Source organism: Chelonia mydas, chromosome 7 (assembly GCF_015237465.2).
Source record: "Chelonia mydas isolate rCheMyd1 chromosome 7, rCheMyd1.pri.v2, whole genome shotgun sequence".
Classification (NCBI taxonomy): domain Eukaryota; kingdom Metazoa; phylum Chordata; order Testudines; family Cheloniidae; genus Chelonia; species Chelonia mydas.
Genome location: NC_057853.1, coordinates 71,955,682 through 71,980,941, shown reverse-complemented (window position 1 = coordinate 71,980,941; position 25,260 = coordinate 71,955,682). Strand labels below are relative to the sequence as shown.

The 25,260-nt window shown below is 38.0% G+C and overlaps 1 protein-coding gene across 2 annotated transcripts in view; it reads right to left on the bottom strand.

Annotated features, from left to right (window-relative positions):
- WAPL (WAPL cohesin release factor) overlaps positions 1–25,260 on the bottom strand; it is a 127,967-nt gene that overhangs the window by 5,525 nt on the left and 97,182 nt on the right. Inside the window, exons 6-16 of one of the 2 annotated variants that reach the window (XM_007054510.4) lie at positions 23,749–23,901; positions 23,355–23,491; positions 20,682–20,793; positions 15,540–15,767; positions 9,566–9,677; positions 8,273–8,370; positions 7,799–7,875; positions 5,654–5,829; positions 5,229–5,344; positions 3,975–4,136; positions 1,371–1,578 (exon numbers count right to left, since the gene is read on the bottom strand). In XM_007054510.4, the coding sequence (XP_007054572.1) occupies positions 1,371–1,578; positions 3,975–4,136; positions 5,229–5,344; positions 5,654–5,829; positions 7,799–7,875; positions 8,273–8,370; positions 9,566–9,677; positions 15,540–15,767; positions 20,682–20,793; positions 23,355–23,491; positions 23,749–23,901 (1,579 nt within the window). The remainder of the gene's footprint in view (positions 1–1,370; positions 1,579–3,974; positions 4,137–5,228; positions 5,345–5,653; positions 5,830–7,798; positions 7,876–8,272; positions 8,371–9,565; positions 9,678–15,539; positions 15,768–20,681; positions 20,794–23,354; positions 23,492–23,748; positions 23,902–25,260) is intronic. The other variant, XM_037905798.2, reaches the window with a different exon arrangement.

The window sequence follows — 25,260 nt, the reverse complement described above, 5'->3', positions numbered from 1 at the left end:
TGAGGAGTTACTGTACTTAAACATGGCAGCCATTACATAGGCGCAATCTCACATGGCCTGGGATATTGGAACTAATTACCAAGAGGGAATATTGGCTCAAACTTCAGGGTTATTCACTATGCACTCTAAATAGCTTTATTATAAAACCTTACTACTACTACTACAAGTAAGGTGCACACACAATACAAAATAACACAATATCAATATAGGAATACACGTGAATCTGGAAGGATATACCATCCTCCCTCCAACTCATCTAAATGTCAGTTATCCTTCATGTATTTTCTTTAATATTACTAATATAGTATCTTCCAGCTAGTGACCAGAGAAGACTTTTCGGCACACCTTGGACCAAGCACTAGAAGACAAACTACAAATGGGGAGAAGGGAGGAAGAGGACAGACGAAGCGTAGGTGGTGAGAAAGGAATTCAGGCAGAGAGTGGAGCTGAAAAGTGAGACAGGAAATCTATTTGGAGGGGAAGGAATGTGCTGGAGGGGGACAGGTAAATGAAAGGAGATGGTGCATCTGAAGATCTTCATTCTCCAGAGATGGAGCAGGTACATGACCACCTGGCCCTGCAGATACCAGAGCTCCTGGGAGTCATTCCCCAAGGATGGAGGGCACCAAGCCTTGAAACATTTCCATATACAAATTTTAGCTGCATCTGCAAGTGGATGGAGATTGGAAGGGTGGGGAGAGATAAAGACTGTCTGGTGTGTGACCCAGGGAAAAAAGTGAGTAGGGATGAGGAAAGATTCTGAGGGACATACAGAAATATTGTGGAAATAGAAAGGAATCGAGGAAAAGGGAAATGGGGAGATGCAAGACAGTGGAAGAGAAATAAACACGGGACTTAAGGAAGAGGCAAAGAGATTAGCAGAAAAACTAAACCAAATAAGAAAACCAAAAAGGAGAGAGAATAGGGGAAACGAGAAGAAAAAGAGAGACTATTAAATAAAGGAAAAAGAGAGACAGACCAATTTCAAGTTTAACAGTAAACTCAGGCAAGTGTACAAACGGCCACCAGAACGTTATGTAGGAAACATTACTGTATTAATGTGTCAATGAAACAAAGTCTTTAGAAAAGAATCTGAACTGAGGTCAGGATCCAACAAAGTGAAAAGGGTATTATTGCTTCCTTCACTCCTCATACTCCACAGCAACTGAAATGCTTTTGTTCAAAACTTTTCAGAAGTTTCACATGTGGACAGACACCAAGCTGAGGACACTTCAGCCCAAGGGGTTATACGTCACTGGAAAGTGGAGATTAGAATGGAAACACTTACGCAAACTTCACTACAGAGGCAGCTATATTACAATCACACAGCTACTCCCCTCCCTTCATCTGACCAAAGCCAACTGATATACCTTTATTAAGGTCAAGTTCTTCATCATCCTCTTCCTTCTTATCTTTCTCTTCAGTATTATCTGCCTTTTCTGTGGAGACCCACTGAATCTCTCCACTTGTCTCTTGCCATTCTCCACTCTTATCGTGCTGTGCTGTAGGAGCTTCTTTGATCAACTCATCTGTCTGGCTCTCTGCCAGCTGTGCTGCTCGTTCACGCTCAAGGAATAGCTGGTAGGAAAATTTGAGGAGACATTCAGTTACAGGCCAAACTCGAAACTATACACTAATATTTTGAAATGTAATTTCCCCTTCCTATGCATACACCTTCCCATAGTTTTATTCTTCAATATTAGTCTTATTAATGACACTGGAGGAAAGGATTAGAATTCAAAACTATCTTGACAGAAGTAGTCAGACAGAAGTCGTCTAAATTAGAAGTAGTCTAAATTAAACAGAATGAAATTCAATAAGGACAAATGCAAAGTACTACACTTAGGAAAGAATACTCAATTGCACACACACAAAACGGGAAATGATTGCCTAACAAGGAGTACTGCAGAAAAGGATCTGTGTGGGATACTGGATCAAACTAAATATGGGTTAACAATCCAATACTGCAAAAATGCAAACATCATTCTGGGATTTCAGTAGGAGTGTTGTAAGCAAGACAGGAGAGAAGTAACTCTCCCACTCCACTTAGCACTGAAAGCGTTCAAGTGCATAAAAGGCTGTTACAAAGAAAAGGATGACAAACTGTTCTTAACCACTGAGGACAGGACAAGAAGCAATAGGCTTAAATTGCAGCAAGAGAGATTTAAGTTCGACATTAGGAAAAACTTCCTAACTGCAAGAGTAGTTAAGCACTGGAACAAAAATCACTGGAGGTTTTTAAGAACACGTTAGACAAAGATATCAAGGATGATCTAGAGAATAGTTAGTCCTGCCTCAGTGCAGGGGCCTGCACTAAATGACCTACTGAGGTCCCATTAAGTCCCACATTTCTATGATCATTATCCTCTTTTTAAAAGGATTATACATATACATGACAAATAAGGGTGGAATGCCCCATGGTAAAGATCAACGGCAACCTGATTCACCGCTTTGAAGGATAAAAATACAAGTTAATATAATTGTTTGAGTCAGAAACTTTCTCCTGAATAACAAATACAAAATTTTCTTTGACACTCTGGAATACCCAAACAGCACTTTTCATTTGTCAAACGTTCAGGATGATATTACTCTTAAAGGAATCTCTGCATTTAACTTATTTTCCTGTTCTCCTCCACCCTTCCTTTTATGTCCTACAAATTCATAGTCTTTTTCCTGTAATCTCTATTTTTTGTGTCCTCCTAATTCCTGTTTTAGTTTATTTTTATGCCAATTTTTTGCCCTTCCCCTAAGTTGCTCCAGCTCTCCAAAATGATCCACTCCATGCATGAGTAGAGCAACAAAGTTCAAACAACAAGTTCTGTACTGGCGCTGCTGGGTAAGTGGTAAGCTCCCTGTTTGTACTTCAGTTCCGAGTTGAACTTCTAGAACACCTTTTTGAGCAGCCCTCTGCAAACAGATGTATATTTAAGCATTGTTCTTTTCTATTACTCTGTGTAGTACTTTGATAACTGATGTCTGCTGTATCTGTATTATACCCACACATATGAGACACTACATGTTTCTGAATAAAACAAAATTATGACTTCAGTTTCACAACTGGGAAAAAATATCAACCTACAAAAAACAGCAAAAATCTGAAAGTGACCTCAAACTATCACAACATATATACACCTCACTTTGTACAGGTACTGACGTAAGGACTTATCTATGCACAAACTGGAGCTGAAGTTGCTAAATGGGTTTTAATTCATACCTGTAGTAATTTCAAGAGAAGTCTCTATACGGACATTTATTTCAGATTGAGTGGTTGTAATTAAACTGAAACAGGACACTCAATCCCAAATAAGAGCATCCACACACAGATTAGCGCTGAAATAATTAAAGGTGTGAATTAAAATCCATTTAGCTACTTCAACTCCAGTTTGTGCCTGATAAGCCGATATAGAGTGTCAGCCTGTTTCACAAAGGAATAATTCTTCATGGCTTTTTTTGTTTTTATGATTTAGTCAATCTGAACATCCTGATTCATTGAAACTGATATGATTCATGCTATATATTGGTAAATAACATGTTATGTCAAAGAAAATTTCTTAAAATTCAATAAAGATGTAATTTTGAAAAGCCATTCATGAAAGGGGGTATGCAAGACAAATGGAGCTCATGATATTGTACTAGAACTACAGCGGGTTTAAACAAATCTAGAAATAAATTGGACACAAAAAAACTTTATGTGAATAAAAGCAGCCTTTCGGTGTCAGAAATAACGGTACTACTGTCCTTTATATGGAAAACAGCTTCTGCAATAGAGGGCACTGAAAAAAAGAACAAGTATTGTCACTGGATAACTAAGTGAAAGCTATGGGGGGAAAACCACAATAGGTTCTGCATTTTGTAAGGTTCACAGGAATAAAAAACCTTTGTTTTTGTTAACCTTGTTAACTCACATTTCCTCCATAATCAAGTAACTTCAGTATTACATGGAGAACTGTTTTGTGACTAAAGTTGCTACTTACCTGTACTAAAGCCTGAACAGCGTCAATCTGACCAGTTATCTTTATGCTCTCATCCCCTTCTCCTGAACAGAATGAATCAAAAGAACATGATGTTTCCATATTGACAAGACAGTGTCTATTCCGAGCACTATACTCTACCAGATTGATCAGCAGACCCAAGCCCTGGAAGAATCAAAGTCAAAGAAGATTATCTACAATGAAGAAAAAAAGAATCCAGATGCACTGATAAATACCATTTTTATACTTTAGCTGTGTGGTGCTCACCAAGGTATGTGTACTCCTTTATCAAATGGTCTGATGTACAGAATATGGCCAAATTAAAAAAAAATTAGAATCAGAAGTTAAGTTCCCACATCCATATTTAGGCACCTGAATAAGTGGCCAGATTTTCAAGAATGATGAGTACACAAAACTTCTCTCAGCACTTTCAAAGCTCTGGCCCCTTATTTATAATAGAGATATAGGAGCCTAACTTTTGGCTCGCTTTTTTGAAAAACTTGGCCGATGCATTTTATCTTTTGCCATTTATGCCACGCAGATTTACTTCACTACTGTCAAAAGAGAAGCAAAGTAGATTCAGCAAACAAAACCTGTCCCAAACTGACTACATATACTGTACTTCTAAACTTGAATGGACACTGAAATGAGACAGTTTTTTTCTTCTAAAGTGAGTCTAAGGTGATGTCTCCTGTTCACCCAATTAACAGTGGACTTTTACCACATTAAATATATATGGATTACTTCATCAACAAAGATTTTGTACTGTACGGCTCCCATTTCATTCTAAATTCTCATTTTGTAATGTCAAACATCTGTTTGTAAAGAAACATTTCTAGGCATTCTATGTGCACACAGTTTGACCTAATTTTTAAAAGCTTTGTTATATACTGTAGTCACATAATGGGCACCTTAAAAATCCTTGTATAGTGCCAAGTTTATTCCTTCAAATGCAGTGTTGGTTACTCCTGAAATTCTTATTTTTCATGATTTGGATAACGTTTAGGCAACAAATCCTTAAGTTATTAAACAGTGTTTCCTCAGACCATACAGAGGTAATGCTTCCATTGACTTCAGTGTGACATTTTCTTGAGAAAAAGCTCAGTAAAAACTTTAGAATATGGAAGTCACCATGAAAAACTGAAGTAGTTCAATACACATAAGACTGGGGCAAACTCATTCTTTATATTAATAATATAATTAATAATAAAACAAAGGGTCTTTTTACTACTCTTCGTTTAAAGAATGGTATCTTACCAACACCCGAATATCAAATCTCTGTTCTTGAGGTAGGAACTTTGGAACTTGAAGCACACAATTCATAGCTGTGCCTATCAGACCATCTTGTTCACCCGTTTTTGTGCTGCCCCACTCTGTTTAAAAAAAAAAAAAAAAAGTGGTCAAGCTTCTAAATTTTTTAAAAAATTTTTAATAACATGCAAACATTAACAAAACAAATCTTTTCTAAAAAACAATTAGTTTGTCCAAGACACTTTTCTTATTAACAATCTATTTCCCAGTCCCCATCCAATTTCTGGTGACAATTACTGGTTACTGTATTGCTAAGATCCAGCATACATGAGCAAATTACTATAGAATTTAGGAGGCTAAACATGGTTGGTAGGAATGGCCTACCTTATACTGTTTGATATACAAGTGCAAGCTCTGGAAAGATCCCTTACCATTATCATTTGTTAAGTTAAGTAAGACACCAATGATGGCCCTCATGCAATCTTCCACTGCTTTACCCACATGATTAGTTACATTCTGGTGAGGCAAAGGCTTGCTGTATGGTAAACAGATGCTGTCTTCAGCACGGTTATATCGCTGGATCAATTCCTCACAATGCTGCAATGCTCTGAAGATAGAAAATGCAGAGAAGACATAATTAAGTAACAGTACCAGGGCATTTTATCTTTCATTATATGTGCATGATGAAAAAAATGATATAAATGTGATGTCTATGCAAAATGTGTTCTATATTATCTAAATACTCTAAAATTAATTTTTTGTTCTGTACGTGCCAGAGTTAATTACCTCCATTTCACAATAATTAAATAAATGCCAACTGACTTTCCACCAAGATACAATACACTTCATCGGAACCCTAGACTATGAGCTTGATTCTTTACTTTAGATCAAGGTTATGTTGGCATATGTGACAAAGTGGGGGTGGCGTGGGGGGTGTTCTTGTTTTATTTTTCAATTATTTGCATGCAGTAGGGGTGGGACACAGTTTCCCTGGGTGTTACTGGTTTAGCAAGGTGATGGGAGAGGGAGTTTGTTGTTACAGAGGACCAGCGAGGGAACCTGGGATCCCAGCCAATGGCCTGGAGAATGAGTACCCCAGTGACTGATGACCGGGAGGCCCAGCTCGGGAGCCACAGCCGATTCTGGCCAGTGGGAGGACAATGGGCTGCGAAGAGAGGATCCCAGTGACCTGACCAGCAGGTTCCAGCCAGAGGGGGCCAGAGGATGGCTGAGAGGAGAGGAGGCCTGGGTGACCCTGTTTACCTGGAAAGAAGACAATGGATACAGGTGGGGTTTGGAGGAGGTGATATCAGATGCCCAGCTGGGAAGCAGGGGGGCTTGGGGCTGAAGAGAGAAAGAAGGCAGAGCCGACTTGGATGCAGGGGAGACTTAGATGTGCTGTGCTGAGGGAGGCCAGGCCTGAGGGCCCTGAGAGTTTCCTATGCTGTGTTCAGACACTCAATAAACCCTCCTGTTTTACGCTGGCTGAGAGTCACTCTGGTCTAGAGAACAGGGTTGCTTTATTCCCTCTAGGAGTGGAGGCCCCGAGGATCCAGAGCGAGTGGACTCTCTGAGGGGACCCACGGCGAGAGACAGGCATGCTAAGGCTCAGAGAGGTGCGGATCCAGGAGGCGGAGAGGCTTAACCCCCGAAAGAGAGTAGACCCCCGAGAAGGGCTGCCACACTGAAGGGGGTTCCCCACACGGGGCCAAGAGTGAGTCCGTGACAGCATAACATACAATTTCATGGATTTCGGCAGTTACATATAAAACTGGGAAAATGCAGCTGAGAACCAGGATCTAAATCACAAATACACAAAGGTCTAAATAGAACACTACATAGGAGATTTTTTTTTTTTTTTTTTTTTTTTTAAGTACTCACTCAAAATGTCTGATTTACCTGCCAATCATGCTTGAGATACTAATACCAAAGCATGCTTCCATTGGCTAGGGAGGGTCAGATTCTCAGCCCAGTTTTATCTCCTTTTTATCCTCCGAGTGGTACAAAAGGGATGCAATCTAGTAGCAAGTGGCTAGTTGAGAATTCCTCCAAATTCCACAGATGGCAAAGTGTAGAGAAGAAGAGAATTCCACTATGCCAATTCTAAGTCAATTCTTTGGAACATAGCCAGCTTCTCTCACTTGTTTCAGAACCCAGGCAGCTTGCAAATCAGATAACCAACACTAGCTTCCTAATGGTCCACACCTCATATGCCCAGAAAAAGTCTTGGCACAGAATATTCACTACTTTTCTCATTAAGAGAAAATAGTAGCAACATAATAGTTTTATTCTAAACTATTTTAACAATAGTAAAGCATTACTGATTTTATGTTAGCTATGTTTACACTGGCCTTTTCCCCCTCACTTCAATTTCCCACCATTGCGAGCACTAGTGTAGAGAGTGTGCTCCAGGCAAGTGATAGTATTTTGTCTATATTCACTTAGCTACCACCATTTCCATTCCACTGGTTGTAGCAATATTTGGAAATTCTAGGGGAATAAGCATACATTGTAACCATGGCCTGTACTTATTTTTGTCATACCATGTACAAAAATATCGTCTTATGAGAACTTACTTAGCTGATGAGACTATGAGCTGAGAGTCTTTGTATGCTATCAAGTAGCTTTGATTCTCTGGGTTATGCACGGTTACCTAAAAAGGAAAAACACAAAAAACAACAACAGTATTAGGACTGACCTTTTGTTGGAAGAAGGAAGGAACACACAATATTTCTCTTCTTTACTCACCACTTTATTTCCTCATCAATATTTACAAAAACCAGTCAGAAGGCAAGACTGAAATTGCCACTTGAAAACCTTATTCTCCATGTGTATTTTTACTTTTTTGTGACAATATTCTCCTAAGATTTTATCTTGTACCTGGCCCCACAGAAATCCACAGAATGCCCATCTCAGTTAGGTCCTACAGAACCCCATCATCTCATATGAATCCGTCTCTGGTATCATAAAACAGAGGAACTATGTGCAATAATACAGCAGAAAAAAATCAATTATCCCATCAGGAAGACAGTATACCTGCTCATACTTACGCTTTCTAAGACCCGTAAACATCTTTCTGCTCCCCATAATGAAGCAACCAATTTTTCTTCGTTTTCGTCACTGCTTAGGTGATCCACACATTCTTTGACTAAGTAATAAAGAGAGCAGCATTAAAGAGGTCTTTCTGAAACCTGTACTTGTAAAAGTATAAAGAGCAATGCATACAGTAACAGCAATTCTCCAATACCTCATCAACCCTATTTGTCACACTTTTACAAAGTTGCTTTATTAATAGGAGTGTGGTGATCATAAAATGAATTATATTTCAAAAAGTGTTCTATTTATCATAGTAAAATCCTTTTAAAGAAACACTTTTAGCATGGTCTCAGATATTTTATGTATGCCAAAGTAACACAAAACATCAGCTGCCAAACAATAATGATGTGAATAAAGACTCCTCCATACTATTATTTAAAAGATGGAAAACACTTAAATAGGTTTGTCAAGAGGAGAGAAAAAACAAGTTTATTTTTCTATTGACCAAGAAGAGATTCTGCAGCAAACTCCTATGGCACAGAGCTGTAAATGACTCAGCACATTTTTTGACGAGTAAAGAAGCAGAGATATCTAACACTGTACTATACAAACCTTTTGAAGTAAAACCAAAGTAAGACATAAGGAATTGGCAAGCTTGCATCTCAAAACTCTCAGCACCAGCTCATTGCTTTTTTACTCTTTTACTCAATTTCAAGAGCTAGCCTTCTCCAACTCACTGATATTTGTTTCAACAGAGGCCTTCCTTCCCATATTTTCACCACACTTCGAGCAAAGTGCACCTACAAGTATCTCAAAGGAGCTCAAACTTGTGTCTTCTTGAAGAGCTAGCTTTCTCTGGAGTGTCTTGGAAAGAAAATGAGTCTGGAAAAGGACACAATATTCTAGAAGGGGTATCACTGGCGCTTTGTGAAGTAACAGAATTCCAATATCCATACATGGTATATAAGACAGACAACTCCTCAAAACCCAAACTCCTAAGTTGCCCAACTGGTATCCTATTATCCACCTGAAATAACAACACACACACACACAATCTATTTAGAATTGAATCTGTTTTCAATGCAACATGTTACACTTTAACGAGGCATTAATTTTTCCCAACAATCTGATGTGGAAGTACGTACTTTTTGGTAGTTTTAAGTAGAAGATGCACATTTTTTCTTTCCTCTTACCATAATAGAAATTAAGAAAAGCTGACAAATTAAGGGAAAATCTTCCCCTCATAAATCTATGTCTAATTCATTTATACTTTTCAATACATCAGAAACTAAACATATTCAATATACCTTTATCTACAATATGATCAAGACCACCTAGAAGTCGCAGCTCTTCTTTAAACCAGTCCCCTGCTCGTTTTGAGGTGAGAGACAGTAGTGTCTCCATTGCCAAATGCCCAGTCTGAAAAAGTCAGAATCTAGAATTAGTAAAGTAATTCCATTGACAACTGCATCACAGCATATAAAAATACCTTATATTAAAAAAAAAAAAAACAACTTAGGGACTTTAAAATATGCAATGATTCTGAATCCATGAATTAACAAGAAATTGTACTACTGTTTAGCTACAGAAATCATTTCATGAGTGAACAACAGTTTGACAAGCATTACAGATGCCTCTCCTGTGCTGAAAGACATCAACACCACAAGTCTATTGAAAGCAATTGACTAGAGATGTGTACAGCGAATCCAGTAGTTCAAAGTCCATATTTCTATGTTTCGGGGAACTTAAGAGTCATAGCTACTGTCAAAATAAAGTCATTTCAGTGTTTAACTCAAAGAACTCCATAAGCTCACTGGAAGTCCATCATCCCATTACCTAACTGAACAAAAGTTCTCTGTGTAGAACAGCCACCAGAGGGAGCAAGCCAAACTGGCAAGTGTTTAAAAGAAGCTTGACCGAATACTGACAAGGGAAGAACAAAAATACTTTTGCACTTTCATTTTTATATTTCTCAATTTTGCCAATATTTTAGAAGAGTCAAACTGTCTCCTTTCATTTGCGCTTCCTGTTATCAAACACCAAACTGAGGAAGGAAATGGCCAAGTCAGCCAGGCAGCAGAAAATAAGGAGAGCCACAGAAAACACTGCTTCTCTGTCTTCTAGATACGTTAGCTTTCTCCTCTTGCTAAAAATGTTTTGACTTTATATCATTAATTTTTTTTTTTTTTTTTTTTTATTTTTTTTTTGGTAAATTGGCAGGACAACAACTTTTCACTGGGGAAAAACCTTCAGTATTTACAATATTTTCTATATTTAGAATAAAGAATACTTAGGACACACCAGAAATACTGCGAACATTTAGAAGTTTGAGGGCGTTTACCAAATAATTACTCCCTGCCATGTTCTTACCAAAACATGTGCATCCATGAGCTGAACAATTTTAGATTTTATTTTGATGATTGCTTGAGTAAGGCTAATGCCAATGCAGCAACCATGGACAGAAACAAAAGATAGGTTACATATCTTGTACAGATAATTTAAAGCTATAGAGAACTGCACAACAATACAATACTGATATTTTCATCATACACTAAGGATACAGGTAAATCAAACCCTAGGCCATAAACAAATCTAGTAATTTCATGTGTACTACATAAATACAACAAATAAAAGAGCAGATAAAAGAGGAAAGGTTTTCAGTAGAGATAACTGAAGACCACCCCACTCCTAGGCTTCACGCCTGAGCCACAACTTCGAAGCACTGTTTATGCAGCTATGGAATTGATGGATGGATACAGCTATGGACCCTTCAATGGAGGGATCTGGGGCCACATAGGGTATTGTTGTGCACAGCATTTTGGGGCACTAGAGTGAGCATGGCTAGCCCAAGTCTGTCAACCCAGCTGGGAGACTATGGCTCCCACATGCTCCAAAAACACTGTAAACATACCCTATGGGGCCTCAGACACTTCCACTGAAGGTTAACATTCTAAAGTGTTAAATTGCTTTTCAAGGAAGAGGGGAAAGTAGAAGATTAGAGTAAATATGCACAATCATCCCTCCCAAAGAACTGGTTACAGGCAGATAAATGTCTTTTCATCTTTGATGTGGCCTCCATACACTCTCAGTGGTGAGAGTTTAGTTAGCAACACAATATTTTGGGAGATGAATTAATGAATTCTATTTTAACAAAGAACATAGAACTGCCCTTCCAAAGCAAGCCAAGTCCACAAACAAATGGAGTGAGTAATGCTGTGTAAAATACTGAACAGAACTTCACATAGAAGTCCTGCATATTGCTATGATGGAAGTGTTCCAGAGACATGTTATCAAGGTTTCCTCCTTCACCCTAGAAGAATGAGTTCTAAATTGAAGTACTGACACCTGAAACAAGCCATCACATATTCAGTGCAAAATCTAATCCATTTTGATAACTCTTAAGTGGAAATAACACTACCCTTTCGCTGATCCCAAAGGCTATACATTCAGGTAACTTCCTAAATATCTGAGCTTGTGCAATGAAAACTCAAAGACCACCTAATATCTACAATGAGGATTTGGGAAGGCAAAACAGAAGATTGTCTAGTCAGAATTTGCACTATTTTGGATAAAAATTACGTCAACCAAGTCAGTCTCCTTGGTGCCAGAACAGACATGGAATAGGACTCTGAGAATGCCACCAATTTGTAGCTGGACATTTCAGGACTAGATGTTGCCTGGAAACGCAATTTATTTGGCAACATATCTTAAGGTTGTTTGTTTAGCTGTGAACTGAACAGCCAAATTAAAACAAATAAAATTGACCTCCAATTCAGCCTCAGGACATCTGAAGACCAGAACATTCTTAGGTCCATAACCATGTGTTAAAAAGCCTAAGAAATACTAATCACCTAAAACTGAAACGCCAACCATATTGTGTTAGGTCATCATAAACCCCTTAGCTGTAGCTAGCAGCCATATGGTCAGATTATTTTCCTTAAAACAATTCAACTCCTTTCACTGACATAGAATACTGTCTTCTAATGCCAATTTCAATTTGTTCCATAACTGAAAGTTTGCGAAAACTAAGAGGAAGAATGACAGAATTACCAAAAAAACCATGCAAATGGAAAAGCCAAGGCAAGGCATGTTTTCTTTTAATCTGTGTAAAATGGAACACATAATGTAACTTGGGGATTACTGCTAACAGCTGAAGATGCTATGTCTAGAGATAACACCTCTAAGGACGTCAATCCACAGATTTTTGACAAAAACTAATTTTAAAAAAGTATCAGACTGATAAAAATTGTGGTAAAATTCAAAACAAAAAACCTAAAAAGCATTAAGGAAAATGCATTACACAACTTAACACTGAGGAAAAACTAAAGCTTATAGTAACATTTGTTACACTGAAAAATAGGTTATATTAGTCATACCATCTAGTGGTAACATACTACAGTATCAGTTGTACTGTTCCAGATCAGACCAGTGGTCCAGCTAGTCCAAGGTCCTACTCAGTGTGTTCGCATTTCTTTTAAACATAGAATTTTGAAAGGCTTATAACCTATCCATTATTATTTGTGCTAGGATGAAACTAGCAAGAAAAGTCTCATGCCAGCAGCTTTAAACTAGGGTTGTCAAGGGATTAAAAAAATTAATCGCACTGTTAAACAATAACAGAATACCATTTATTTAAATATTTTTAGATGTTTTCTACATTTTCAAATATATTGATTTCAATTACAACACAGGATACTAACTGTATAGTGCTCATTTTATATTTATTTTTATTACAGATATTTGCACTGTAAAAAACAAAAGAAATAGTATTTTTCAATTCCCCCACTGCAAGTACATTGCAAGTCTCTATGATGAAAATTGAATTTACAAATGTAGAATTATGTTAAAAAAACCCTGCATTCAAAAATAAAACAATGTAAAGCTTCAGAACCTACAACTCCACTCAGTCTTACTTCTTGTTCAGCCAATTGCTCAGACAAACAAGTTTGTTTACATTTGCAGGAGATAATGCTGCCCGCTTCTTGTTCACGTCACCTGAAAGTGAGAACAGGCATTCATGGCACTGTTGTAGCCAACGTCACAAGATATCTATGTGCCAAATGCCCTAAAGAGTCATATGTCCCTTCATGCGTCAACCACCAATCCCGAAGACATGTGACCATTCTGATGACTGGTCCTGCTCGATAACTATCCAAAGCAGCGTGGACCGACACACGTTCATTTTCGTCATCTGAGTCAAATGCCTCCAGCAAAAAGTTGATTTTCTTTTTTTGGTGGTTTGGGTTCTATAGTTTCCATATTGGAGTGTTTCTCTTTTAAGACTTCTGAAAGCATGCTCCACACCTAGTCCCTCTCAGTTTTTGGAAGGCACTTCAGATTCTTAAACCTTGGGTCGAGTGCCGTAGCTATCTGCAGAAATCTCACATTTGTACCTTCTTTGAGTTTTGTCAAATCTGCAGCGAAAGTGTTCTCAAAAACAAACAACATGTGCTGGATCATCATCCGAGACTGCTATAACATGAAATATATGGCAGAATGTGGGTAAAACAGAGCAGGAGACATACACTTCTCCCCCAAGGAGTTCAATCACAAATTTAATTAAATGCATTATTTTTTTAATGAGCGTCATCTGCATGGAAGCATGTCCTCTGGAATGATGGCTGAAGCATGAAGGGGCATACGAATGTTTAGCATATCTAGTATGTAAATACCTTGTAATGACGGCTACTGAAGTGCCATGCCAATGCCTGTTCTCGCTTTTAGGTGACATTGTAAATAATAAGCAAGCAGCATTATGTCCCATAAATGTAAACAAACTTGTTTGTCTTCACGATTGGCTGAACAAGAAGTAGGACTGAATGGATTGTAGGCTCTAAAGTTTTACATTGTTTTGTTTTAGAGGGCAGTTAAAAAATATATTTACATTTGTAAGTTGCACTTTTACCGTAAAGAGATTGCTCTACAGTACTTGTATGAGTTGAACTGAAAAAAAATAGTATTTCTTTTGTCTGTCATTTTTACAGTGTAGATATTTAATCAAGAGTCATAAAGTGAGGACTGGATATTTTGCATTCTGTGTTGTAACTGAAATCAATATATTTGAAAATGTAGGAAAACATCCAAAAATATTTAATAAATTTCACTCGGTATTCTACTGCTTGACAGGGCAATTAAAACTGATTAACTGCGATTTTTTTAACCATGATTAATTTTTTTGAATTAATCATGTGCGTTAACTGCAATTAATTGACAGCCCTACTTTAAATTTATAGAGGATCTTACAACTGAAGTAAGGTGCTATTTGTATCTACACAATTTATAAATACACTGCAGTTTATACTATGGCTACCAAATTGGATGTATAAATTGTTCATGTATTTTACATCAAATCAAAATGGTATATAGACGCTCCATTTCAGAGTGTTAGAAATGTGTATTAGTAGTACAAAAGGGTTGGTTGAAGTTTAGTCAAGCAATCCATTGACAAAACGTATTTGAACAGTACTCAAACAGGAAAACCCCCTCCTCTTTTTTCAGTATCTTTTTGGGCTTTCCATCCCCACTGTATAACAAAGGAAAGCACCTGAATAAACGGGTACTGGTCACTGTTGGGAGGCAAGATTTTGGAATAATTGGACTGCTGGCCCAATCTGGGATGACAGTTCTTATGTAAGAACTTTAAAAGGCCCAGAAAAGCAAGGGTATTTAGAAGAATCAAAATCTTTACCTCATCACATTACACTTGGATATTGCATAACTATTTAACTGCTTGTTTATACAACACACCTGGAGCAGCTTGAGAATAATTTCAGCTTTAACTGTGAATTTTACCCTTCTACAGACAAACCATTAGTGTTATTTTTACCTAATTTTGATGCATGACATATTAATCATATATAGTAGATCAAAACTCGGACACAGTCTGGAAGCAAATACTGCTACCAAAACTTTATAAGCTCATGTTTATTTCTTAAATAATTATAAACCTGTTACTAGCTAAAATAGGACTATAATTTGGTGAACTGCAGACAACTGCAGAACTATTGTAGCTTATTGTATAGATTTAGAGTAGCCTTGGTCTAGAAAAGAATTTGTAAATTTAAAGATGAAAAAGTATGTACTGCACATAAGAAGTTTTTCTATAAAGAAAACAGATGAAAATTCAGACTACTCTTGGCCCCCTAATAGAGCATCACAACGTAAACGCTTAGTTATAACTAGCATTGAAAGATAGCTGCTGCTAATAAGTTTCGTTTTACCAAGCATTTCACTTTAGATTAGTTTTAAAACAGATCCTTCAAACACAATCATGAAACTCACCGTGATGTTTTCGAGATCAAGATGTTTGTTGTGAACAGTTTCACAGAGCCTCCGGATTTTTTCCTTAATTTTGTTCATGTCTTTTTCATTAAGCAGCTTGGCAGAAGAAGCGTCTTGCTCTAGCTCCAAAAGCCGAATCATCAGATCTAGACTAGCTCTGTCTAGATCCATGTTCAAACGATCTCTACTCAGGATGTACATAAGAGCTGCTGTACAAAGTGACAGATTCTTGAAAACAAAAAGACAATATAAAATTGTAGCAGCACCTGTGTTAGATGAAGAATGTACAGCACTTAAACGAAGATTTTTTTAATAGACAAAGCTGGTGATTTGGGGGAAGAAATCTGTCAGACTTTGCCTATGTCAGCACTGAAGCTAATAACTGTAACAGCGTCCAAACACTGTTTTTTCTAGGAAGATACTAACACAGTTTTCCTGGCCATTGTAAGCAAAGCACATATCACTTCTTGATTCATTTTACAAAATCCTGCTAAAGCAGCAAAGCATTTGAAAGATACCCCAAAGCAGTCAGTGGTGCAGAGAGAAAAAGCAGGTGGATACTTCTTGAGGTGGTGGCAATGCAGAAGGGAATTATGGGAGAGAGAAGCAAAAAGGGGAGGCAGCAGGGTGCTGGGGATATTATTTGCAGGGAGTCAAATTTTGGTTAGCTAGGAGGAAGACAAGAGAGAGGAGATAGAAATGAAGGTGGAAGAGGCTGCAGGGATGAGGGCCGGGCCATATAAACATCAACCCAGTGAGCAGGAAATCACTATCTATAGTTGGTTAGGGATTCCTAACACAGAGCCTCGTATTCTTAGTGAGGTCTGCCGTGGGGATTCCCCAAACCCAGGAAAACTTTACAAACTGAGGTAAGGCTTCCCCGTCTTGCCCACACTTTGGTCACTTTGGATGGGCTATTACCAGCAAGAGAGTGAGTTTGTTTGTGGGAGGGCGGAGGGTGAGAAAACCTGGATTTGTGCTGGAAATGGCCCAACTTGATGATCACTTTAGATAAGCTATTACCAGCAGGAGAGTGGGGTGGGAGGAGGTATTGTTTCATGGTGTCTGTGTATATAATGTCTTCTGCGATTTCCACAGTATGCATCTGATGAAGTGAGCTGTAGCTCACGAAAGCTCATGCTCAAATAAATTGGTTAGTCTCTAAGGTGCCACAAGTCCTCCTTTTCTTTTTGCGAATACAGACTAACATGGCTGTTACTCTGAAACCTAGCTCATTTAAGCAGCTTGGTCATGTCATGTGTACACATCTTTACACAGTGGGCTGTCTGCCTGACAGGGGTTTGGTTCATATTGAATATTTGCTTAAAAGGTTTAGCTCAACACCAGAAAAATAATATGTGCACACGCAAATCTACATGTGTCAGTTTAGGAGTTCTAAACACAAGCCTGTGATGAGAAGAGATGCTGAGGAATAGGGTGAGGGGGTCAGTGATGCAAGATTTTATAAAATCCTCATTTTGGATTCATCACAATATAAAGTTTTGAATGTTAGGGTTAAGAAGTTTTCCCAGAAAATATTCCTCCAAACAAACATTGGAATCGGGAGTGGGGGAAAAAGAGAAGAGATGGGTAAAAAAAAATAGGGATTATGGCAGAAGTCTGAAGGCAACCTTGATTATGGAATTGCAACTGATGCCGCCGTAATAGGGTTTTCTTGGTTGGGGGGGGGGGGGGGGGGGGGGACGGACGACAAAAACACAAAACAAAACAACTCAACTCTTGTTACATACACGCCAAAAACTGCAGGCCAATTACTCCCACTCAGAAGAATTTTCATCTTTGTCATTCTATTTATATTCCAGCTTGTGGGAACAGATGGTAATTTTCAAAGGTTCAGCATTATATTTTAATTTATTCTATATTTCTGAATTATTCACATATTCAAGATATTAAAAACACGTTTTTGTAACTGACAATTTTCATGAAAACAGTTTTTGTTTTAAAAATTAATAATCTACTACTCTGAAGCATTCACAGCATATTCTGAAAAAAGATAGTTAATCAAGAAACTGCAGTTTAAATACCAGTTTACCAATTAGGTGGAACAAGTATTTTTCAAAGATGACAATTTGTATTTGGGAATAACTCTGAGATAACTGGTCATTTTATTGTGTCTACAGGGCACCAAAGAATTTATTCATTGCAACTACTGTTTCAAACCCTCATCAAGTAAACTAACAATCTTATTCTCTCAAATCCATTATAGAATATAGTTTCAGTGCAGGTAATAACTGATCATCAACATTTATTTGATGTATAAAAATATTGCTCGGGCATGTAGGAATGATATCAGGAGGGCCAAATCGCACCTGGAGCTGCAGCTAGCAAGAGATGTTAAGAGTAACAAGAAGGGTTTCTTCAGGTATGTTGGCAACAAGAAGAAAGCCAAGGAAAGTGTGGGCCCCTTACTGAATGAGGGAGGCAACCTAGTGACAGAGGATGTGGAAAAAGCTAATGTACTCAATGCTTTCTTTGCCTCTGTCTTCACGAACAAGGTCAGCTCCCAGACTGCTGCGCTGGGCAACACAGCCTGGGGAGTAGGTGGCCAGCCCTCTGTGGAGAAAGAGGTGGTTAGGGACTATTTAGAAAAGCTGGACGTGCACAAGTCCATGGGGCCGGATGCTTTGCATCCGAGAGTGCTAAAGGAATTGGCGGCTGTGATTGCAGAGCCATTGGCCATTATCTTTGAAAACTCGTGGCGAACGGGGGAAGTCCCGGATGACTGGAAAAAGGCTAATGTAGTGCCAATCTTTAAAAAAGGGAAGAAGGAGGATCCTGGGAACTACAGGCCAGTCAGCCTCACCTCAGTCCCTGGAAAAATCATGGAGCAGGTCCTCAAGGAATCAATCCTGAAGCACTTGCATGAGAGGAAAGTGATCAGGAACAGCCAGCATGGATTCACCAAGGGAAGGTCATGCCTGACTAATCTAATCGCCTTTTATGATGAGATTACTGGTTCTGTGGATCAAGGGAAAGCAGTGGATGTATTGTTTCTTGACTTTAGCAAAGCTTTTGACACGGTCTCCCACAGTATTCTTGTCAGCAAGTTAAGGAAGTATGGGCTGGATGAATGCACTATAAGGTGGGTAGAAAGTTGGCTAGATTGTCGGGCTCAACGGGTAGTGATCAATGGCTCCATGTCTAGTTGGCAGCCGGTGTCAAGTGGAGTGCCCCAGGGGTCGGTCCTGGGGCCGGTTTTGTTCAATATCTTCATTAATGATCTGGAGGATGGTGTGGATTGCACTCTCAGCAAATTTGCGGATGATACTAAACTGGAGGAGTGGTAGATACGCTGGAGGGGAGGGATAGGATACAGAAGGACCTAGACAAATTGGAGGATTGGGCCAAAAGAAATCTGATGAGGTTCAATAAGGATAAGTGCAGGGTCCTGCACTTAGGACGGAAGAATCCAATGCACCGCTACAGACTAGGGACCGAATGGCTAGGCAGCAGTTCTGCGGAAAAGGACCTAGGGGTGACAGTGAACGACAAGCTGGATATGAGTCAGCAGTGTGCCCTTGTTGCCAAAAAGGCCAATGGCATTTTGGGATGTATAAGTAGGGGCATAGCGAGCAGATCGAGGGACGTGATCGTTCCCCTCTATTCGACATTGGTGAGGCCTCATCTGGAGTACTGTGTCCAGTTTTGGGCCCCACACTACAAGAAGGATGTGGATAAATTGGAGAGAGTCCAGCGAAGGGCAACAAAAATGATTAGGGGTCTAGAACACATGACTTATGAGGAGAGGCTGAGGGAGCTGGGATTGTTTAGTCTACAGAAGAGAAGAATGAGGGGGGATTTGATAGCTGCTTTCAACTACCTGAAAGGGGGCTCCAAAGAGGATGGCTCTAGACTGTTCTCAATGGTAGCAGATGACAGAACGAGGAGTAATGGTCTCAAGTTGCAGTGGGGGAGGTTTAGATTGGATATTAGGAAAAACTTTTTCACTAAGAGGGTGGTGAAACACTGGAATGCGTTACCTAGGGAGGTGGTAGAATCTCCTTCCTTAGAGGTTTTTAAGGTCAGGCTTGACAAAGCCCTGGCTGGGATGATTTAACTGGGAATTGGTCCTGCTTCGAGCAGGGGGTTGGACTAGATGACCTTCTGAGGTCCCTTCCAACCCTGATATTCTATGATTCTATGATTCTATTTCCAATTATGTTGTCATTTGGGGCAAAGCCTTTTCTCTCTTTCCCAAACTAAATATAGTTACAAAAATGTGCAAATATACGATGTTTCCCTTTTCAAAACCTTTCTAAGTCCAAGTGAAGCTAGCACTGCTAATGTCATGAAATCGACACGATGCCATATGGTAGGAGAAGTCCATTTTTCTATTTTCAAGTAACTGTTTCCCCATTTCCTTTTGGACGGGCTCGAGTTCTGTGATGGTCTTGTTGAGACTTAGTGGCAAAATCTATTTCTAATCATTTGAACAAAATTAAAAATGTTAGTGAAAAACAGATGTAAAATGCAACAGCAGTGAGGAAGTATACAGCGGTATTATTTCATGTAAAGCATAAAATATGTATCTCCAATTACAGAATATCACACAATTATTGACAAAGACATAAACTTAGCTTTTCAGAATGTCTTCGTTCCTATATCTAAAATATATTTAAAAAACATTATATGAAAACCTAACTTTTTAACATATTAGAAGTGAATGTTTTTACTAAAGTCAAATTGGAAAGAAAAACAGAAAAGTTAACACTAATATTCTAAGTACTACTTTTAAACTAAATGTAATGAATAAAAGTAGTATGAAACTTAAAATGGATAAAGATTTGAAATCATAAACCTAAACTCAGCACCAAAGCTTTTAAGGCTATGAGTTTTAAAAAAGCTTTAATCAAGCCTCAAAAAAAGTGTGTGGGGAAGGATTGGGGGTGTGTGTGTGTGTTTGGAGAAATCAAGAGTTTCTACCACCTTTGATTGCACACAAGAGAACACATGCGCTCTCTTGAATTTCCCAAGTCATGTTTCTGTGTCGACTTCTAAAGTCAGGACATTTCCAGAAAAATGCTAAACAAATACAATCAACCTATACTAAAAACCTAATCAGTGCATTTCTATATTTCCATCATCTCCATTCATTTACATATATCAATCCCATTTGAATACCTGGTGATGTTGGGAGTCATCCAGTGTTTTGAAGACCATGGCTACCATTCCATGTGCTCTCAGGTGCATTCGGAAACTGGGCATGGCGCACTTTGTCGCCAAGCTAATAACACTGGAAAAAAACAGACAGGCATTAATGTGTTTTAAAGTCACTACATTTATTTTTAAAAAAGGCTAGTTAAGTAAACTAGTCTAATGAATATGAATATGTGTCCATCAGAAAATTCAACTGTTTGTGGGCTGATAAAAAGACTTGTTATATATATTCTTGTAAGGTTTACCGCCCATCTCAAATGGTGAAGATATGCAGCATTCTATTTTAGGATTGCTTACTCATACCGGGCTGAAGTCTGGTTTCTTCTTTTAATGTTAGCTACAACAGGGTTGCAAATGGGTAACATTAAGTGTTTTAGGAACAACTTTTAGTTGAAAGAAAAACCTTCACTAGTAACACCAACTTGGTGAAGAGGATCAAGGAAAGTGTATTGTGAACTGACACCCTCACTATCTGTAATCCCTCCTTCACATACAATATTGTGAAATATCAGTTTAGCCTGCAGTTTCACATAGCTAACCTGAGGCCAGGAGGAGGAGGATTGGATTTTGGCAGGGAAAGTTTGGAATAACCCAAAAAGGCACTTTTGAACTAGAGGAAAAAGCGGGCCCTGCCCACCAAACCATCAGGTATGCACACACCTCTTCCTTCAGATCCTTCCCATCTCCGTTAATGTTCAAAATACCTGCTTAGAATGGGTAGTCATGGATTTGGGGGTGTTTTTGTTCCTTCTCTTCCCCCACATACAATAATTTTTTTTTAAAAAAAGAAGTGTGCTTTTCATAGCTCTAGTTCGTATTGTCTGAGTTTTCAGGTGTACGCAGCACTGCCTACCTTCTGGGTTTTACAAAAGTGTTCCTTTAAAATTTGTGAAGTTGCTTAGTGCTATACTCAACTTTTGTTTTAAGGAGGCTATATTGCCTTACTTTTGTAATTAAAAATTAAAAAGTTAAAATGTCTCCAATGGTGCAAGAGGAATAAAAAAAATCAGGACTATAATGGAATATTACATTACAAAAAAATCCTCTATGATACCAAAGTAACCTTTAAAAATCATATGAGAATGTCATGTTTAGATCTTTTACAGTCTCCAACCACAGCACAGCATTCAAAGAGGATCAGCTTGCCAACAAGGCTTCTAATTCATCTAAGTCTCCTGCTATCCTTACCCCTAGATATCATTTTCTTTGGAAAACACACACCTTGCAATTCATTGATTAGAGGAAAGTTCAATGAGTACAAGTTAGACCCAGTTTCCTATATAATTTTAGAAGTAGAGAACAAAATTTAAAAGAATTTTGAAAGTTTACAGAGACTCAGTGTATTGAATGTGAATTAGGAATGTAAATACAGTTTAAAAAGTTAACCATTTAAATGATTTAAAAATATTTAAACAGTTACCTGATTAAGCGGCTGCTCGGGGGTCAGCCGGCCCAGGGGTTAACAGTTAAGGAGGGTTAACCGGTAAGACGAATGCTTACTGGTTAACCAGTTAACATTTTCCATCCCTAAAGTGAATAACTTAATTCTAAAATTCTTAGTTATATTGATTATTTACATAATTGCATATATAAATAACTCAAACAGGATGATTGAGATTTCTGCAAATTATGTTAAATCAATCAACATTACTGCAATTTGTTGAGCTACCTGGAGGAAACTGTTGATTTAATATCTGCTTTTTAAAGTTCTACAGCTGTTTTTGTTACACATCAGGACGCCAAATAAAATTTCACTGCCATCTAAATCTACAGTTCAAGGTTTTTTTTCTACAATAATTGTAGTTTTGCCACATCTGTACACAGAAAGAATTATACCAGGATGGAAGATAAAAGGGATTTTTATATTGCATTAGAACCATTCTCCTTGGTATTTTTAGGTCCACAAACTATACAAAACAAACAGTGATCATGAATAAACATTTTTGGCATGAAAATGTATACATCTAATTCCATTTTTGTTAACAGGATTTAATTGTACAATGCAAGATGCAAATCTAGAGATGACCAAAATTTAACAAAAGATTGACTATAATCTAATGTTCATGTTTTACATCCTCAGAATTCTAACAAGGATTGCTAGTTAACCCCAGACCTGCAAAAGTTGCAGTGAACATCAGTGTTGGCTATGGCATTCTCAATAGGAAATAAAGAATAGACTGTTGGCAGAATGAAGGAAACCTCAGCATGATATTATGTTATCACTGTCAGTGAGTGTCTGGGGATGCTTTCCACATATATATTAATAATTCTTTAAAAACTGAATTTTCTATTAAAGAGCAGTGGATAGATGCTTCCTCGCTTACAATCGTATCCAAACAAAGAAAAGTTAACGAAGTATAATCTTTGTTTTGAAGCAGTACAATAGTAAATTTGAGGTTGTAATTTTATTGCACAAAATCCTGTTTTATCCTTCCCCACATTATACATTCACACTCATGATACACTGTAAATGTCATCTCCAATATTTTCAGATTTCCCCCAGGCAGCAGAAACTCTAGGTAACTACTAACAACATTTTAAAGTTGGATCACATATTTAATAGAAATATTTAAAACCCACTTTTTTCCTTTGAATACAAGAAATAGATACAAGATATTTTATGTTAAAATATCTCACCTAAGGCAACGTGTGTTTAGGGGCTGATTGCTCTTCAGTCCGCTTAGCAAGTACTCAATATCATCTGTGAACTCTTGATTTTCACCAAATTCCACTACATCATTGAAGTGCTTTACATGCTGAACAACAGTGTATAACTGGAAGATACAAATATATTTTGAATACAATAAATTGCGGTTGGAATGGATTATAAAATTAACACATTTAATGTTATCTTTAAAAAACTAAACAGATTTTAACTGATATTTTGTTGAAGACCACTCAGGTCATTCAACTAATCCAACATAAACCATTAACTTTAATGGTGAAAGCTAAAGCCTCACTTTGACACTGTTCCTTCAGTATATGTTAGAAATACCAATAATTACCTTAAAAATGTCTTGAAAATACTTACTTCTTTGTCTTCTTTCCTACATTTCAATGCAGTTACTATCTCTTGATAGGGCTGAGTAGGTATTGTCACAGTTTTTATCACTTTGGGAGGTGGTGCAGGAGCCTTAAAAACTCCATCATCTTTATGAACTGCCTCCTTTGAAGATAGCCTTACCTATCAATAAGAAAGTGCTTAAATGGGCAGATGTTTTCAGTGTGCAAACATATACCAAATACATACGGAAACAGAGCAGGGTGTGCATTTTTCAAATTCAAATTTCAGGCTTTCTGAGACAGAGGTGTACCTGCACCATTCATCAAATTTGGAATATGTCAGATCATTTAAATGGTGTTTTAAATATAAAAAACTTTATTTAAGAAAAAGAGAGAGGTCTGGTGGGACTTCAAAATCAAAAGAGCAGATGGAATCTTTTGCACTGATTAACTTTAACTGATCACCAGGGTAGGTAAAATTACCAAGTTTGGTCTTTAAAAAAAAGTTAAAATTCTTTGTTGCCTCTTACTGCACTGACCATCTTACTTCCTGGAGGCTCTAAGCATTAATGAGCTGCTTGTTATATCCAGTCATTAGCACACTTTCCACTAGTCCTGATATGGAGTCTGCTGTTCTAGTTGTGGCTGCAGCTAGCAGGAGATCTGTCTCTTGCCATTTGACCACTGAAAATGCTTCCCGTCTGCAGGTAGCAGGCTTTCCAGTTTCTTCCCTAGCATAAGAGAACATCTACAGAGGAAGTGTTGTGGGGCACTGTAGATGCTTCTGCAAATTAATGGTATTCTTCCTGCACTGGTTTATATGTACTCACATTTATATTTTATGTACAACCATTTTACAACATGCACTATGACAAAACTTTCTCTTGCCGCACACTTGCAAAAGTAAAAAGTAATGAGGAGCTGAGTGTCTGTTTCACTGTAGTTATCTGGCAAATCCCCAGCCTCCTGGCTGTCTCACTGGGATGGTATTACAGGTTTTCTCCTCACCTACTCCTCTGTATATATTAATAGGATATTGCTTTAAGCAACAGTACCAGCCTGTCTTCAGGCTGCTTCTGTCAGCCTCACCCCCGACTTTTGAGATAAGCAAGAAGACGGGAAACATTATCCAAGGAAGAAGAGCCAGAGATCTGTAAGTATTTCAAGTTAAATACAAAAAAATCTCAACACAATGGTAGTTTATGCTTATCCTCAACCTCACCTTTTTAAATTGAGGCAATCTTAAGACCTATTAAGTGAAAACTTAAAAAAAAATATATATATTTTTAAGACTGTACTAAGCTCATGGCACTGAGTGTGCATGAATCCCATGAGTAGAAACTCTGCAAAGGAAAAAGAAAATTTCTGCTACTGTACGCTGAAGGCAGAAAGCCTAAATTCATGTAAGATGTTTCATAGTCAAAATTAAAGCATCAACCAAAACTACCAAACTGGACAAAATGAGTTTTCACACGCTGCCCAAATCAGCACATAACACTATCAATTCACCTTAAGCCCCAGTGACATAAATAACTCAGCA